An 18,548-nucleotide genomic window follows, 5' to 3' on the forward strand; every position below is an offset into this window, starting at 1 on the left:
ACCCCAGATCACACCCTTCCTATCTAGAAATACATCCGAATCAACACGATCTTGTCTAAATCTGCACTACCCAAGCTGCAAAGGACTTAAATACAAAACAACGAGAGGGGGGAGGGAAGGGATGTATAACTAGACTCTATAAAGCACTTTTGCTCATGTCCTCCCCGCTAGAATTCTATACAGACAGATTGGAGAAAGCGATGCAAAAGAACTTCTCCATAAGCTGGTGGGCCAACAGTTTTAGGTTCTTGTTGCGCTCATCAATCACTCAGCCGGTGACTGAAAATGGGTATAAGATGTTATTCTGGTGGTACTATACGCCAGTGCGCCTTCATAAGATCTATCCGAACGTATCCAAGAGTTGCTGGCGTAATTGTGGAGGCCAGGGATCTTTTCTACACATCTGGTGGGAATGTCCCAAGGTGTGTGCCTTTTGGGAACAAATAATAAATGTAGTTAATGGCTTGGGTACAGGGGGCTATACACGTCAGATAGAGTATTGCCTGCTACATGCCCGCCCCCAAAAAACGAAGGTGCAGGAACATAAGCTTGTAGTTCAAATCTTTGCTGCGGCCAAAATGCAGCTGGCGAGGGCTTGGAAAACATTGGAAACTCCCCCCTTGCAGAGGGTAGGATATAAAGTAGAATACATTTACCAAATGGCAAAGCTGACTGCGATGAGGAAAGGCTTGCTAGTGATGTTTCAGAAAGTTTGGGGCCCATATGAGGAGAAACGAGAGAAAATCTGGCTTCCAGGGGGGGGGGGGGGGGGAGATCGAAATGGGAGGGAGGGGGGGAGAGGGAAATGGGGAAAAGATGTGAAGAGGGAATTTTATATTGATTGTATGTTATGATAAGTGACGCTTTGTTGTTGTAAGCTAATCCTTATGTGACTGTTTAATCAGTGTTGTTTCCAGTTGGGTGTACAAAAAAACAAAAACAAAATCTTCAATAAAATATGTTTAAAAAAAAAAAAAAAATACAAAACAACTTATGCATCTAGTTTTTCCTACATAAGCACACAACTGCGGAACGCATTACCAAAAGCCTTGAAAACGACGTACGACCACCTAAACTTCTGGAAATCACTTTAAAAAACCAACCTTTTTAAAAAGGCATAACCTACCGATCCAACTTAAATGCCTAATCTCTGCAACACAACCAAACTAAAGCACGTAATGGACATAACACAACTCTTCTGTGCCATATGAACTTGATCTTACCACATCACCCTGTATTTGTTCACACCAGAGCCTGCAAAGGCCTCTCCAGTACTATGTAAGCCACATTGAGCCTATAAATAGGTGGGAAAATGTGGGATACAAATGTAACAAATAAAATAAATATGTCTAGTGTATTTGACTTGTTTAGATCATGATATGTTGCTGAATCTTATTAGCTGTTACGGTATAAATTGGATCTTCAGAGGTAAGCTTGTTGCATATAAAACCAAGCAGGCTGTATACGCCGCAGAAGAATTAACAGAGCAGCAGATCGTAGGGGTAAAACAATAAATGCATAAATAATTAATAGTACAACATGGCCATGTTTCCACCCTACCAAGGGCTATTAAAGGGATGTCAACAGATACATAAAAATGTTAGTATAAATCATATAAAATGATGATACAAATCATATTTACAGTAAAAAAAAAAAAAAAAAAAAAATTATAGCTACTAATGATGGTACAATTCATATATATAAATACACAAAAAAAACCTGGCAATTATAGACCACAGACTTCAGCCAAAAAACATACATATTAAAAGATACACCAAACTCCATGTCAAAAAAAGCATAAAAAAATTGAATATAAGTAAAAATTCACATACCCCTGAGGTGTAATCAAAGCATATAAACTTATGGTCACACCTTCCCCGCTTCATATAAAAGCTTCACACCCCTCTATGGGTGTGTGTGTATGAATGCATGCACACACACTTGTTTGTATACCTACATAAGTACATAAGTGTTGCCATACTGGGACAGACCGAAGGTCTGTCAAGCCCAGTATACTGTTTCCAACAGTGGCCAATCAGGTCACAAGTACCTGGCAAGATCCCAAAACAGTACAATACATTTTATGCTGCTTATCCCAGAAATAAGCGGTGGATTTTCCCCAAGTCCATTTTAGTAATGGCTTATGGACTTCTAGGAAGCTATCCAAACCTTTTTTAAATCCCACTAAGCTAACTTCTTTTACCACATTCTCTGACAATGAATTCCAGAGTTTAATTACACATTGAGTGAAGAAATATTTTCTCTCGTTTTAAATTTACTACTTTGTAGCTTCATTGCGTGCCCCCTAATCCTAGTATTTTTGGAAAGAGTAAACAAGGGATTCATGTCTATTCGTTCCACTCCACTCAGTGTTTTATATACCTCTATCATATCTCCCCCTCAGCTGTCTGCCTGTGTTGTCTCTGTGTGTCTCTTATGTGAAAGGGAGAAAGGAGAGGTGGCTTAAATGGGGTGATCTGCAAATATTCTGTAGGTTTGGGAAGACTAGAATGAATCAGTATAATAATATTTCCAACTGTTAGATGTTACTAAACAGAATTCAAAAGATACACTTCACCTTTAAACCACAGGCTGGACAGACATGCATTTTCAGCCCTTTATGTATAATTTTATTCCAGAGTTCTGTTGGTTTAGAACAGAGGTTTTCATCCCAGGCCTTGGGACACAGGTAGTCAGGTTTTAAGGATATCCACAAGGAATATGTGTAAGATTCATTTGCATACATTACCCCCATTTTATGGTTTTTTTTCCACTTTAAATTTTTATTAGAATAACTCTGCAATAGTCAGTTTCTCAAAGAGCACATCCTGCTCGCAATCGCCCACGCAGGGGCTCCTAACTACTAAACTACTACATCTAGAACTAACTCATTCACTATATCTACTGTTACAAAACTCATGATATCAAAATCATCCCATGAACAGTATCTACTGCCCAACTAAACCATGTATCCCTAATATACAGCATCCCCTTCCCCATCCCTCTAACCATCTCCAACCCCAACTCAACTTGTGAACACTTGTGAACTTCTTTGGGGCACTCTCACTCCCCCTCCTATAATACTCCACAAATCTAAATACTTGTCAGTCGCTGTTGTAATCGAGCCCATCCACCCTTATGTCGCCATGCCCCCTCCCTGCGGTATGCCGTTAGTCTCTCCATTTGTATTAACTGACCCAATTTACATTTCCAGTCACTCAAGGTTGGGGGGGTCTGCCCTCTTCCAATACTATGCTATGAGGCACTTGGCTGCTGCCAACCCCCAGCGCAACCATTTCCGCTCCTCCCAAGAATCCCTCTCATTATATAAGCCCAAAAGACACACCAAAGGGCTGCTCACGAGCGATGACCCAATCAACTTTACTAATGCTTTCATAACATATATAAGTAAATAAGTAACGCCACACTGGGAAAAGACCAAAGGTCCATCAAGCCCAGCATCCTGTCCTCGACAGTGACCAATCCAGGCCAAGGGCACCTGGCAAGCTTCCCAAACGTACAAACATTCTATACATGTTATTCCTGGAATTGTGGATTTTTCCCAAGTCCATTTAGCCTGCCAAAAGGGTACCACCCTGGGACATGTCCACCATATGTGTATAAAGGAGCCCCTTTGTGAATTACGCCTCCAACGTAGATCCGATGTACCAGGGTACATCCTCTTCAATCTTTCAGGTGTGTGATACCATCTGGATAAGACTTTTATATGCATGTTCCTGCACCAGAACACATACCAAGGCTTTCTGCACCTCCCCACAAATAACTTCCCACTCCTGATCAGAAAAGCTGCAATTTAAATCTTCCTCCCAAGCCCCCTGAAAACCAAATGGCCTGGGATCATATTCCCTCAAAAATTTATATATCACTGATATTGGTCTAGGAATCTTCCTCAACAAAAGCCACAGGTTTTCCAAACTTTTCCTCTCCTGAGGATTCTCCCCCCTCCAACCCAATGTCCTCACAAAATGTTGATCCTGTATATAGGGAAAATTGCCCCCCCCCCCCCCCGGCAAACTATACATGGAGCACAGCGTATCAGAGCTCTTCACCCTCCCCCCACCCCGCAGCACAGCCCGGAGATTCACAATGCCCGCATGCTCCCACCGCACAAAACTAGCATTTTCTCTTCCCGCCCCAAATTTTGGCTCCCATCTCAAAGGCACCAGAGTTGACACCCCATCAGACTGTCCCCATTTCCTCCTCACTCCTCCCCCCAATTCCACCAAATGCCTCACATATGGATTCTGTATCCCTGCCAAGATCACTCCCACTCCTTCCGGTAGTCCATAAATAAGAGCTCATCGGCCTGTGCGGGCTATACAATTGCTCCAGCTGGCTAGCAGGCTTAATTATCTTCCTCTCCCAATCCATAATCATCCTCAATTTGGCAGTAACATAATACCATTCAATATTAGGTACTCTCAGGGGTTTCCCCATAGCACACGGCCAGCTAAACGGGGATACCTACCCCCCCCCCCCCCCCCCCCCCCCCATATAAACTGTGCCACCAAACCCTGCAGTTGTTTAAATGTCCGTTTCGGAACCGCCACTGGTAGCGCCTGAAACAAAAATAACAATCTAGGCAGCACGTTCATTTTCACCACTGCCATACGCCCCCACCACGAGAGCCACAATCCCTTCCACCGGGACAACTCCTCCCAAATTCGGTCTATTATCTTCCCATACTTAAGACTATACACCCTACCCAAGTCCCTAGGAATCTGAATTCCCAGATACCGAATATGGTGCTTGGCCCACTTAAACACAAACAGTGCTCTCAATTTTCCCCCCCTGTTTCAAAGAAATCCGCAATAGCTCACTCATATCCATGTTAACCCTTAGGCCAGCATATCGTTCATATTCCTTAAAAATCTCCCAACACTACAGGTAAAGTCCGTTCAGGGTCCACCACATAAAGTAGCACATCATCCGCAAATAACGCAGTTCGATGTTCCAGCCCCCCAACCCTAATACCCTGAAAATCTGGATGCTGCCGTATCAGTACCGCCAACGGCACTAAGTATAGGGCAAAGAGGAGAGGCGACAAGGGACATCCCTGCCTAGTCCCTCTACCTATTGGAAAAAAGGAAGTATGTCCCCCATTAATATTAAGGCGCGCCTTCGGTGCTGTGTACAAAGCTGCCAGCCAAGCCCCAAAATTGTCTCCCAAGCCCATGCGACTCATCACTGCACGCAAGAATCCCCAGCTCACCCGGTCAAAAGCCTTCTCTGTGTCTATAGCCAACAAATCTGTACTAGCCCGGGATCTTTCTGCCTCCCGTATCAAATGAAGGGAACACCTAATGTTATCCCCTACCTGTCTCTTCGGGATAAATCCCGATTGATTAATATGAACCAATTTCGGCAGCACTCTAGCCAGCCTGTTTGCCAGGACCTTAGCCACTATCTTTGCATCCACATTCAGAAGTGAAATAGGCCTATAAGCACCACAAACCACGGGATCTTTCCCAGGCTTAGGCAGAACCGTTATCCCAGCCTCAGACATAGATACCGGTAACCCACTACCCTCCAAAGCTCCATTTCCCACCCGCACCAAGAGGTCTCCCAACTCCCCCACAAAGCATTTATAAAACCTCGCCAAGTAACCATCTATGCTGGCACTTTACCATTAGGTCGCTGTTTTATCACACCCTGTACCTCCCCTAATCTAATGGGTTCCCCAAGCTGAGCTCTTTCAGACTCATCCAAGCATGATAATGGGATCTGATCCAAAAACCGAGCCATATCTACCTTCGGTGGTTCCTCAGGAGCCCTATAAAGTTCTTAATATTTCACAAAACAATTTCCAATGTCTTGAGTCAGCATAGTGCCATCCTCCCCTCTCATCCTTCAACTTTTGAATAAGAGAACACACTCTCCGTGCCCGCAAATAACGGGCCAACATTGCACTGGATTTGTTGGCAAACTCAAAATATTGTTGCTTGAGCTTAGTTCTCATAAAATCCACCTCTACCATCTGCAATTGTGCTATTTCCCCTCTCACTTGCTTAAGGTCTGCCCATACCTGTGGTGTAGGGTTTCTTTTGTGCATCTGTTCTAAATGCAATAACCTCTTCTGTAAAGTCAACGAGTGCTGCCCTTTTTCCCTTTTCTTGCGCGCCCCCCACTTAATCAAAGCACCCCTCACCACTCCGTTCAGCGCATCCCATAACACCCCATCTGCTACTTCCCCATTATCATTAAAGCGTCAAAATTCCTGAATAGTACACTGAATATCTTCCCACACTTGCTCATCCCCAAGCAGTGATTCATTGAGTCTCCAGACTCCTTGTCTCTTGCATTGGCCCAACCCAATTAATTTAATCCACATTGGCGTGTGATCAGAAACACAAATGGTCTCTATCTCAGCAGCTCCCACCATATGCCATTCATTGCGATGCACCCATATCCGATCTATCCAGGAATACTTCTGTGCTGCACGCGAGTAAAAGGTGTAATCCCACTGTACCCCTTGTATCAACCTCCAACAATTCACCACCTCCACCCGTTCAGAAATTGTAGTAGTGCCTTCCTCCCAGGACCACTCTGCTGCCCTCCTCCTGTCGAATGATGTAGCCTTGCACCTGGAGCAATATTAAAATCCCCTCCTACCACAACTTGCCCTCTCACAAATCCCAAGACTACTTCTTTTAGTGTTTGAAAAAATTCCCTCTGCCCCACATTTGGAGCATAAATGTTAATCAATGTCCGCTCCTTCCCCTGCAACCACCCTCTGAGGCCCACACAACGCCCACTAGTATCTGGGGAAAACCTCTTTAATCACCAGTCCACAAGTTTGTCTGATCAAAATAGCCACTCCCACCATCTTTTTCGCCCCTATTCCCTGATGTACCACCACTTCTCGAAAAGGCCTACGACGCAACAAGTGAGCATCCCTCAGCCTTAAGTGCATTTCCCCGATTATTTAGCCCATTTACATTCCATGTGCCCACCAAGAAAGTCTGTCCCCTCTCCTCCCCCACAAGCGTTCTCTGCCCTCCCCCCTGCTCCAAACCTACACTCATCTGCTCCCACTTATCCCCTAACCTCCCCTTCCCTGTAGCTGATCTCTCTGTCAGTAAATCAGCCATCCCACAAGGAATCAACGCATTCTCCCGGGACTTTAACCTCTCCAAAGCTAATCCCTGGCCCTCCCATCACCCTACTTACACCCACTTTCATTACATTCAAGCATCCCACACTCCACCCTCCAACCTCCCCGCAGATTCAAACAAATCATCACAAGTCCTCACAAATCTTTACTCCTTCAGGAAGCTTGCTTGTTGGAAGTCTTCTGCAGTGCTGAATCCGCTCTGGGCTCCCTGGCAGCCTCCCATATCTCCTTCTGATCGGGAACATATCTGCACCTCAAAGAGCGCAGTGCTGACCATGTCTCATCTGGGGTCTTGACTTTACGCGATTTACCATCCACTGTTAGCCACATCCCAAACGGGAAGAGCTACTTATACCGGATCCCCTTTGACCTCATGAATGTCGTGGCTTCTCAGAAAGATAGGTTCTTTTGCAGTGTAGACCAGGCCAGATCCTGAAACACTCCAATCTTACAGTTTTTCCAAATGATTTCTTTTTGCTGCCTTGCTTTGGTCAATATCTTCTCCTTCATGGGGAAATCCGCAAAACACACCACAATGTCCCTCTGGTGAGTTTCCCACTGCGGGGCCAGCTACTCTGTGCGCTCTCTGAATGCGAAGGTCCGGCAATTGGCCTCCGTCCTCAACATTCAAAATGAACCCACACAGTTCTCGAATCACTGCTTCGCAATTGCTAAATATGTCTGATTCAGGGATTCCCTTAAATCGCAGGTTATTGTGGCCCAACCTATTCTCCAGGTCCTCCACCTGCTCCCTGAGTTGTTGTAATTCCCGCGTGTCCGCATTCACCGCTTTGTGCAGTTCCCCAAGTCTTGCTTTTAACAGTCTCCATCCCCTCCTCCATCTCACCGACACGTGTTCCCAAATTGCGAATTTCGGCCCTAATTTCTCTCAGGGTAGTTTGAATATCCTTTCGGACCCCTGCCAGATCGGCCTTCAGCTCTTGAAACCAAGCATCTACCTCCGTTTTTGCAATTTCGCCGTTCTCAGGACCCTCCTCCACATGCTTCTCCCCTGCCATCACTGGACTCACTGCCATCCTTGCTCCACTCCGCTCCGGCCCCGCCGATGCCACCGGCGCTTTTTTTCCTTGCTCTGTTGAAAACTGGAATCTCTCCAACCCCTTCTTCGGTGGCATTCCTCAGGGACCTTTTCTCTTCAATGCACACTTGGGGATGCTGCTCAATTCAATGGGATTCGCTCACTCCAAACAATGCCCCGATGGAGCTCCACGCTTAAGCTGCCATTCCGGTTCGTGACGTCAATTCCTTCATGTTGGGCCAAATTCTTATCGGTCAGATAAAATCCGACCGGGACCCACCATCTAGTCCTGGGACTCTGCCAGCTGCCGTCGCGGGCTCCCCCTTGAAGGATTGTAGCTTATGATGCTGGGGAATCACGAGCAGAATATCCCCAATCCCACGTGGGAGCCCACTCAGCCACCCCTCGGCCTGGGCCCATACTACCCTCTCTATACTCACTACCACAACTCCAGACTGCACGTGGCCGGGACTCTCCCAGCTGATCTCTGTGTTATCCTCCTCCACCAGGCAGCTGTTGAGAAAAAAAACCCCAAAACAAACAGGCCTCTTCCTGGCGGGCTGGCCACGCTCATGAAGCCCGGGCGCCACTTTCCAGGCAACGACCCCTCAGCCGCAGCGGCAGCAATCGCGATCTCCCAGCTCTCCTGGGATGGCTGCCTAGATGAAAGGCGTAGCTTCCCGCCTGCCACCACCGTCCGAGGCCCCCACCTCAGCCTTCCGGAACGCTGCGTGCCTGCTTCCGACAGCGCACAGCCTCGATTGTCCTTGATCTGCACCGGGAGGTAGAGAATTTAAGTATCTCTTACCTCCCCTTTGTTTCTCCTCCGTAGGATAAAGTAGCTTTGGTAAGGCTGCCAGTGGAGCTCCACTCTCCCATGTCTGCCCAGGTTGGTTGCCTCACCGGAAGTCCCCATTTTATGTTTTTTTTTTACTTGTGGGTATCCTGAAAACTTGACTGGATAGGTGTGCCCTGAAGAATGGGCTGAGAACCACTGGATTAGAAAGAAGTTTGAAAAAATCATCTATGCCTTTGATGTTCTGGAAAGGAGAAGGGGAGAACTCCAGTATACATCTTGTAGGAGGGAAAATGCAGGGAAGAGGTCCACTCTTCTGAAACTCCTGCTTGGTGCTATAGATGGAAAAATGTAGCGTAGAGGTTTTCATCTTGGAGATATTTGTACCCATAAGAGTATTTTAAAGTTTGTAGATGATATGTGAGTATGGCATCTCAGTCTTTTGTCATGCACAGGCTTTGCAATGTGATGGTTGTAGTCTGCATGTAGGAAGAGGGGAGAAATTGGTATTGGCCTGCTTGAACTGGTTGGAAGAGGCATTGCTTTTCCGGACTGCAAAGAGGAGACAGCGTTGGCTTTTGCAAGCTCTGAGTTGGAAGACCTCGGCATTCATTGTAGGCATGGAGGAGGTGGGGGTCATTCTGGAGACAGTAGTGGTAGCTCCAGAGATGGGAGGGTTTAAAACTTGGGGAGAGGAGGACTAGAGAATGTCAGGGCCAGGCTTGGGCGAGAGACAAGTGAAAAAAAAAATGATGTGGGCTAACTTGGTCCAAAATACAGCAAAAAGCACCAAGAGCCTTCAGAAATGGGACACAGCTCCTTTAATTATAAAAAGTCAATATTCCAGTGTGGACCCGACACGGGCCGTGTTTCAGCGCACAGCACCTGTGTCAGGGGTCTGTATTAAACACAAAATAACAAATAGAGACTAAAATTAAACATAAATAAAGGTACATATTAACCCATTAATGCCCAATGTTGCCATATGGGCACTTATTATGGGAACATTAGGCACTAATGGGCTAATGTAATGTTGTAAAACATAAGTATAAATTTAAAATCAAATATGATACAGACATATAAAAACTTAGAACTAAAAAATCAAGTGTATGCACATTGTGAATCTACTTTGACATTATTACATCATTAAAAATGGAGAAACTATAACATAGTTATGTTATTAAATACAGATGGACTGTGTTAGCAAAGCTAAAATTGCAACTGAGTAAACTGTGAGTTGGATCATGGGTAATAAAACTTAAAAAAACATTTCAGAAAAAAGAATAAATGGTGTGTGTGTATATGTGTGTATATATATATATATGTATGTAAAATCTACTCATAAAGTATATGTGTGTATAAACTTTATGGATATTGATGTGGCAATCCTGTTGTCTAAACAGAGTCTATGTTCACATAAATCAGTCTTTCAAGTAGATACATGTTTATGTGTGAATAAATTAAAAGATGGTGACCAACATTGCTACAACTCACTAAACATGAAGTCATGACTTTGTTCTGTACTTTGGACCCTCTCTGTGCTGTTACAGTGGACTAACTTGGGTCAGTAGAGAAAGTAATGGTGGTTGGCTTGGAAGGGAATAAGCTTTGGAATCTGCTTGGGGAATAGAAAGTGGTAGGTGTTGAGTTTTTATAGGGGTGGTGGCATCCAGTTTGAGAGGAGGACGAGAGAAATGTGGCCTGGCTGGGTTTGTATTGAAAGTGGTGGGGTCTGACTTGGTGAGTTTGGAGAAAAAGGTAGCCTCTAGCATGAAAAACTGACGCTTTTCAGAATGCCCAAATAAGGAATCTCCTTATCACTCTACCGACATCCCTATTATTCAATCTCATGTGGAAATCTTGTAGCTTCACTCCCTCCACTTCTTAGCATGAAAACGTCTGTGTAACATTTCAGTGTTTTAATCTCTTTTCTAAAAGGATGATTGCTTTAAAACCATGCTACATATAAGTTAGCAAAGTGCAATCATAGAATTTCCCATAGCGGTGCTCTTCATTTGTTGAAAAAGTTGATTTTCAAAACAAAAACAAATTTTTTGTTAAAGAAGTTGATGCCATTGCCACAATGAAATGAGCCCATATCCTGAGATGGGATGTCCTTTGAAAAAGAGTATCTTTGATAATATTTATAGCTTCATGTTGTGGAATATTAGTATAGAGGGAGTCAGTATCAAAGGGTAACCAATATATAAACCGAAATGTCAGTGTCACTCATTCAGAATATTATTTATATGACTTGAGTCTCTAACGTAGGGCTCTGTTTTAGGTACAAAGGGCTGCAGGGACTCATCTATAAAAATGGACAGTGATTCTAATACTGAATTGTTGCAAATTTTTCAGTAAAGACTGAAGGCCCCTTTTACTAAGCCCTGTAAGGTTCTAAGTGCGCCCAAGGCACGCCAAAATTTACTTACCGCCCGACTACTGTGTGTCTCTTGTAGTAATTTCATTTTTGGCGCACGTCCGCTACGTGCGTCTGAAAGATCTTTTTTATTTTCAGACACGTGTAGCGGATGCGCACAGGTCATTACTGCTCAAATTCTTTAACATTAGTCTGTGGCTGGCAGTAAGGTCTCAGACCCAAAATGGATGCGTGGCAATTTTGATTTTGCCGCATGACCATTTTTTGGCAAAAATAAACAAAAAGGCATTTTTTGTAGGTACGCTGAAAAATAATTCTGTGTGCACCCAAAACCTGCGCCTACACTGCTGCAGGCCACTTTTTACTGCACCTTTGTAAAAGGACCCCTGAGTTTTTGGCTTGTGCCCATGTCTTCACCCTTTGTCCATGTCTGCTCTTTTGTTTTATCTTTTATATAATGATATACCAATATAAAATTGTTTGGAATTTTTTTTGTTGTTGTTGTTACAAAATCTTTCCCTGGCTTAAATTCTATTAATTGCTTTATTTTCAATACAGGAATTCAACAAAGTGTTTTAAAAAACTTGTAGAAGTAAAAGTTTTCCAGAATGACGACGGTTTGTGTTATAACTGGAGTTCAAGTTTTAGGCAAAGAGGCCACGTGAAATCTGATGAGAAAGTGGTGTGTCCTGTCCTGTCAAATTACGTAGATGAAAACAGAGTACAAATGCGGTGGTACAAGGTAAAAGCAGATATATCTTTTTTTTTTTTTTGCACTATGGTATACAGTAAGACGCTGATTATCCAGACTAACCTTGGCAGAGGGCAGTCTGGATAATGGAAAATCTGGATGATTGGACAAACCTTTTAGAAAAGATTGGACATAGCTTTTTGAAAAGAGCACACCTTCTAAACATTTTATATTGAACATTATTTTTTTTTCAACAATAAAGGGTGAAAAGTACCAAACTACAATGCAGTACTGTATTTGTAGTACATACACTACTGTATTTCTATTAAAAAAAAAAAATAAAAAAGAGGAAGCAATTCTTTAGTTGCTTCAGTGCTTGATTTCTGTTTCTGTGCTTCAAGGTTACTAAGAATCGTATTTTCAAAGCACTTAGACTTACAAAGTTACATAGAAACCTATCGAACTTTTTAAGTCTAAGTGCTTTGAAAATGAGCTCCAAAGAAGGGCATAATCGAAAGGGACACCCAAGTTTTCCTGGGGACGTCCTCACAGGTATTATCGAAACAAGATGGGCGTCCATCTTTCATTTCGATAATACGGTCGGGGACGCCCAAATCAGCAAATTTAGGTCGATCTTAGAGATGGTCGTCCCCAGGACTTGGTTGTTTCTGATTTTCAGCAATAATGGAAAGCGAGGACGCCCATCTCAGAAACAACCAAATCCAAGCCATTTGGTCGTGGGAGAAGCCAGCATTCGTAGTGCACTGGTCCCACTAACTGAATGGAAAAACCCTTCCCTTAGCGATTTGGAAAGGAATGGGCATGTTAGCTCATTTGCATACGATTTCCTTCCTAAGGAGGGGAAGCCAGTGCAGAGCAGCCAAGCGTTGCCTCCATCCCTGCAACGGTAGTTGAGGACGTCCTTCCTATGCCTCCGTCCCTGCGACAGCAGTTAAGGACGTCTTTCCCTGTGGCGGCAGTTGAGGACGTCCAAAATGTGGATGTTTCTGTGAGAAGGACGTCCATGCCTTTGCTATGCCTCCGACACCTCCTTTATTTATTTATTTGGATTTCAAGTAGCAGCAGTGGGATTTGAACCGGCCACCTCTGGATTGCAAGACCAGTTGGAGACGCCCCAAATCGGCTTTCGATTATGCCGATGTGGGCAACCCTGAGAGAAGGACGCCCATCTCCCGATTTGTGTTGAAATATGGGCGCCCTTCTCTTTCGAAAATAAGCCTGCTAGTCACTTCAGACAAAGGAGCTAGGTCATACTGCTTTCTTCCTGCTTTTCCAGCTAAGCTATCACTATATTTAAACATTCAAAGGCTTCTGCATGTGATGGTCCCACATCAGCATGAACTTGGTGATAGTCATCAGTTTCTGATTCTTTGTGTTCCTAGTCTTTTACTGATTCCACGATTTCATCATCTGTTATGATCCGATACACTAGATCATTAGCGTCACTGCATATCCATGTGCTGACATCCTCTACATCACAGTTAGAGCAGCCAGGAACCTGAAGAACATTCTTAGTGATAGTTTTTAAGGATATCATTTTCTCTTTCTCCATATCTTTCTGATTTATTTAGAAAAATGTTCCACACCATTTTAGGGTTCAATTCCAAGCATCAGCAACCATGTACAAGCAATCGTTTACATACAATTCTTTTATAAATTGGATCATACCACATTCATTATCAATATCAGCCAATAGAAATTTTTGTAACAATTCCTTCCTGTAAAGTTGTTTCAAGGAAACAGTAACTCCTTGATCCACTGGCCACATTACAGATGTCATATTTGGAGGCAGAAAAAACACTTTTGAATCTACTTTCCTCTCGCTCTAAGCTTTCAGCTGTAGGATGTGACGGTGCGTTGTCCAACAATAAAGTGGCATTTCCATCTTTTCCTGTATGGAGCTGAAATCTTTTGGTATGAAGCAATTTTCATAACAGTTGAGGAAAACCTCACAATTCATACAGGACTTCTGGTAGCTTGTGCACGTTTTTGACAGCAAAAGGTTTTTTTTTTTGTTGTTGTTACATTTGTACCCCGCACTTTCCCACTCATGGCAGGCTCAATGCGGCTTACATATTGTATACAGGTACTTATTTGTACCTGGGGCAATGGAGGGTTAAGTGACTTGCCCAGAGTCACAAGGAGCTGCCTGAGGTGGGAATTGAACTCAGTTCCTCAGTTCCCCAGGACCAAAGTCCACCACCCTAACCACTTGGCCACTCCTGCCACTCAGGTTCTTTAGATTTATCAATTAGCAATAACTCCAACTTATAACTTCCAATTGCATTTCCCCCCACTAACAGTGTGACTCGTTCTCTGGATGGCTTGAACTCAGGAATCGATTGCTTATTACGACTAACCAGAGATTTACTGGGAAGTAGTTTCCATTTCAGACCCATTTTGTCTGTATTATAAACAAAATCAGGATCATAGTTTTTGATAAGGTCATTGAATTGTACGAAAAAGTCATTAGCTACTGGTAAATTCATGTTAATTTTTTTTCACCATAAATTTCAATCTGCCTAATTCCGTGGCGGCGTTTAGAATTTTGAAGCCAACCAGTGCTGACTTTGAATTCGGAATCCCCATGAAGTTGCTGATTGAAACACATCTCGTTTTTGGCTAATATTGGCCCAGAAATCAGATAACCCATTGATCCTTTTTGCAAAAACTATAGATATAGTTTGACTCATGAATCAGAGCTTGAAGTGACCGTCTTTGCTCTAATTCTGCTGAGCGAGAGTATATGTTATCGGGACAATTCATGTCATCTCCAAAGGATAAAGTTCCATTGCTTCTTAGATGTCGCAGCCTAATTGATCCTTGACGCGGGTGCCGGGCGCCGAAACACGGTCCGTGTCGGGTCACTAAGAAAAGAATTGATGTTTTAAGTTACGTGAGTAAAGAAATTGTGTCCCGATTTTGAAGGCTCGTGATGCTTCTTTTTGCTATTTGGAGTATATAAGAATAGCCGTACTGGGTCAGACCAGTGGTCCATCTAGCCCCAATATCCTGCTTCCAACAGTGGCCATTCCAGGTCACAAGTACCTGGTAGAAACCCAATTAGTAGCAGCATTCCATGCTACTAATCCTGGCGCAAGCAATGGCTTCCCCCTTGTCCATGAAAATCTATGGATTTTTCCTCCAGGAACTTGTCTGAACCTTTTTTTAAACCTAGATATGCTGCTGTTACCACATCCTCTGAGAGCGAGTTCCAGAGCTTACCTATTCTTCACATGAAAAAATATTTCCTCCTACATTTAGACGTCCAGTCTCGTAAGGTCCTCCTGTAATTTTTCACAATTCTCCCGCGATTTAACGACTTTGAATAACTTTGTGTCATCAGCAAATTTAATTACCTCACTAGTTAATCCCATCTCTAGATCATTTATAAATATGTTAGCCACATTGAGCCTGCAAATAGGTGGGAAAATGTAGGATACAAATGCAACAAATAAAATAAATAAAAGTATTTCTGTTCCCCTCCGAAGGGACACCACCTTGTAGTGGTGGAGGGGCTTCTGTGCTTCAATGACTCAGAGAGCTATGCTGAAGGGTTACCCATATCAGACAGGCCTCTGAGGAGAAACCAGACAAAGAGTGTCCCAAACTGGGAGAGTGGTAAGATGGCGACCTGAAGTTCGTATGCCCAACGGCCCAGCTGCCCTCTGAAGTTTCGTCTTCTTTACGTAAATTTCCTCTCTGCAATTGCAGTTACCTTAATTGAGAGGAAGGGGACAACCGGCGGTCAGCTGCCGATGGTCAGCGTTTTGTCCCCTGAGCAGCAAGTGCGGGACCGCTGCGCGACGAACTGCTCACAGATGAAAGGGTTGGCAGATCCTTTTATTAGCGCTGGTGAAGGAGCGTTGACGCTCTTGGATCTGGAAAAAAACAACTCCATCGCTGCCGAATTATTCAACCACCATGTCCAAAGGAGTGGAGGAGTGAGCTAGAGGCATATGCTGAAACGGAAGACGTTTACAGCAGAACCCGAATCGGTGGAACCACTCCTAAACACCTAAGAGAAATCAACTTGGAGTTTTTGGCTCCCGTGGAGGTTACATTGAGGGGCATAATTGAACGAAAACATCTATCTCCATGGGCGTTTATCTCCGAGAACGGGTCCGTGAAGGGGCGGACCGAACCATATTTTCGAAAAAAATAGACGTCCATGTTTTATTCGACAATTTGTGAGCTGGGCGTTTTTGTTTTTCAGTGATAATGGAAAATGAAAGCGCCCAGCTCAAAAACGAATAAATCCAAGGCATTTGTTCGTGGGAGGGGCCAGGATTCGTAGTGCACTGGTCCCCCTCACATGCCAGGACACCAACCGGGCACCCTAGGGGGCACTTTTACAAAACAAAAAAAAAGGTAAAAGAGCTCCCAGGTGCATAGCACCCTTCCCTTGTGTGTTGAGCCCCCCAAATCCCCCTCAAAACCCACTGCCCACAAGTCTACACCATTACTATAGCCCTAAGGGGTGAAGGGGGGCACCTACATGTGGGTACAGTGGGTTTGGGGGGGTTGGACTACTAAGCATTAAGCAGCACAATTGTAACAGGTAGGGGGGGGATGGGCCTGGGTCCACCTGCCTGAAGTCCACTGCACCCCCTAACAACTGCTCCAGGGACCTGCATACTGCTGCCAGGGAGGTGGGTATGACATTTGAGGGTGAAAATAAAAAGTTGTGAAACATCATTTTTTGTGGTGGGAGAGGGTTAGTGACCACTGGGGGCGTCAGGGGAGGTCATCCCTGATTCCCTCTGGTGGTAATCTGGTCATTTAGGGCACTTTTTGGGGCCTTATTCGTGAAAAAACAGGGTCCAGGAAAAGTGCCCTAAATTCTAGCTACAAACGCATACTTTTTTTTCCATTATCGGCGAAAGGCGCCCATCTCTCCTCTGCCGATAACCACGCCCCAGTTCCACCTTCGCCACGCCTCCGACACGCCCCCGTCAACTTTGTACGCTTCCGCGATGGAGTGCAGTTGAAAACGTCCAAAATCGGCTTTCCATTATACCGATTTATTCGTTTTTGTGAGATAAACGTCTATCTCCCGATTTGGGTCGAAATCTAGGCGTTTTTCTCTTTCAATTATAAGGTGAATTGAATGCCATCTGGAAGGCGCTTCGGGACCTAACGGCAATAAATAATTTTGTTTCAGATATAATTTTATCAGAGAGCTTCATGGACAACTTAACTGAACCCTTTGAGAGTGAAAAATTGATATAACAAATGATTCTAAACAAGCAAGAAGTGGTTATGATCTTGAAAATAGACCAGAAACTTTGAATAATAAAATTAATATTATAGATGATTAATATCGAGATTATTGTTTTTCCCAGAGTTCCGGGTATGACTCCTAAAGTTTTCCTCAGAAATATTTCCTCAATTATTACTTTAAAAGGAGTGAAGCCTGTGAAAACTGGGATTACTTTAATCAGTGGGATCTGAATTAGCAACAAGTATATGTATTGTTAAATAAGTTCTGGTTTTTAAAAGAGAATGTAATACAATAAGTATGTTTTCAATGAAATGATTTAACTATACACCGTGTTGGCCTTGAAGACGCCAACCAGATGATCAATGTGGAATAATGAATTAGACGAGTAATATCTGGGGATAATCAGGTTAATACCACTTTTTTTTTCTGTTTACTGTTTAATTGATCTCCTTGACTTGTTTCACTCTCCCTATTTAGTGGTCTAAGGAAGAGAATAGAATTACCTGACTGAAATAATTCCTATATATTACTTTCTCTGTATTTCTGGCAAGTTGTTTTATCGCTTGTAAAAATTTAAATGGTTATAAATAATTTAAAAAAAAAAAGGTATTTGTTCAATTTCATTGAGTGTCTCCTGAGTAAAACATAAATTTCTTTTACTTGTTGTACACCACTCAGGATTTTATAGACCTCACTCATATCTTTCTCTTTTCCAAGCTGAAGAGCCCTAACCTTTTTAGCCTTTCCTCATATGAGAGGAGTTCCATCCCCTTTATCATTTTGGTCACTGTTCTTTGAACCTTTTTCTAATTCTGCTATATATTTTTTGAGATACAGTGACCAAAATTGAACGCAGTGCTCAAGGTGAGGTCAAACCACAGATAGATAGAGGCATTATAAAATCTTGGCCTTATTTTGCTTCCCTTTCCTAATAATTTCTAGCATCCTGTTTGATTTTTTGGCCACCGCAGCACACTGGAAAAGCGTATTTTCTACAATGACACCTAGATCTTTTTCTTGAGTGCTGACTCTTAAGGTGGACCCTAGCTTCAGGTAACTATGGTTTGGATTATTCTTCCCAATAGCATCACTTTGCATTTGTCCACATTAAATTTCTTCTGCCATTTGCATGACCAGTCTTCTAGTTTCCTAAGGTCTCCCTGCAACTTTTCACAATCTGCATGTGTTTTAACAACGTTGAGTGTCATCTGCAAATGTAATCACCTCACTCATTGCAATTTCCAGATCATTTATAAATATGT

General features: G+C 43.4%; 1 protein-coding gene across 3 annotated transcripts in view; it reads left to right on the top strand.

Moving 5' to 3' along the window:
* Nucleotides 1–18,548, top strand: part of LOC115469120 (interleukin-1 receptor type 1-like) — a 128,630-nt gene that overhangs the window by 38,362 nt on the left and 71,720 nt on the right. For all 3 annotated transcript variants that reach the window (XM_030201442.1, XM_030201444.1, XM_030201443.1), the window contains one exon: nt 11,909–12,092. In XM_030201442.1, the coding sequence (XP_030057302.1) occupies nt 11,909–12,092 (184 nt within the window). The remainder of the gene's footprint in view (nt 1–11,908; nt 12,093–18,548) is intronic.

This window comes from Microcaecilia unicolor, chromosome 4 (genome assembly GCF_901765095.1).
Source record: "Microcaecilia unicolor chromosome 4, aMicUni1.1, whole genome shotgun sequence".
In the NCBI taxonomy this organism is placed as follows: domain Eukaryota; kingdom Metazoa; phylum Chordata; class Amphibia; order Gymnophiona; family Siphonopidae; genus Microcaecilia; species Microcaecilia unicolor.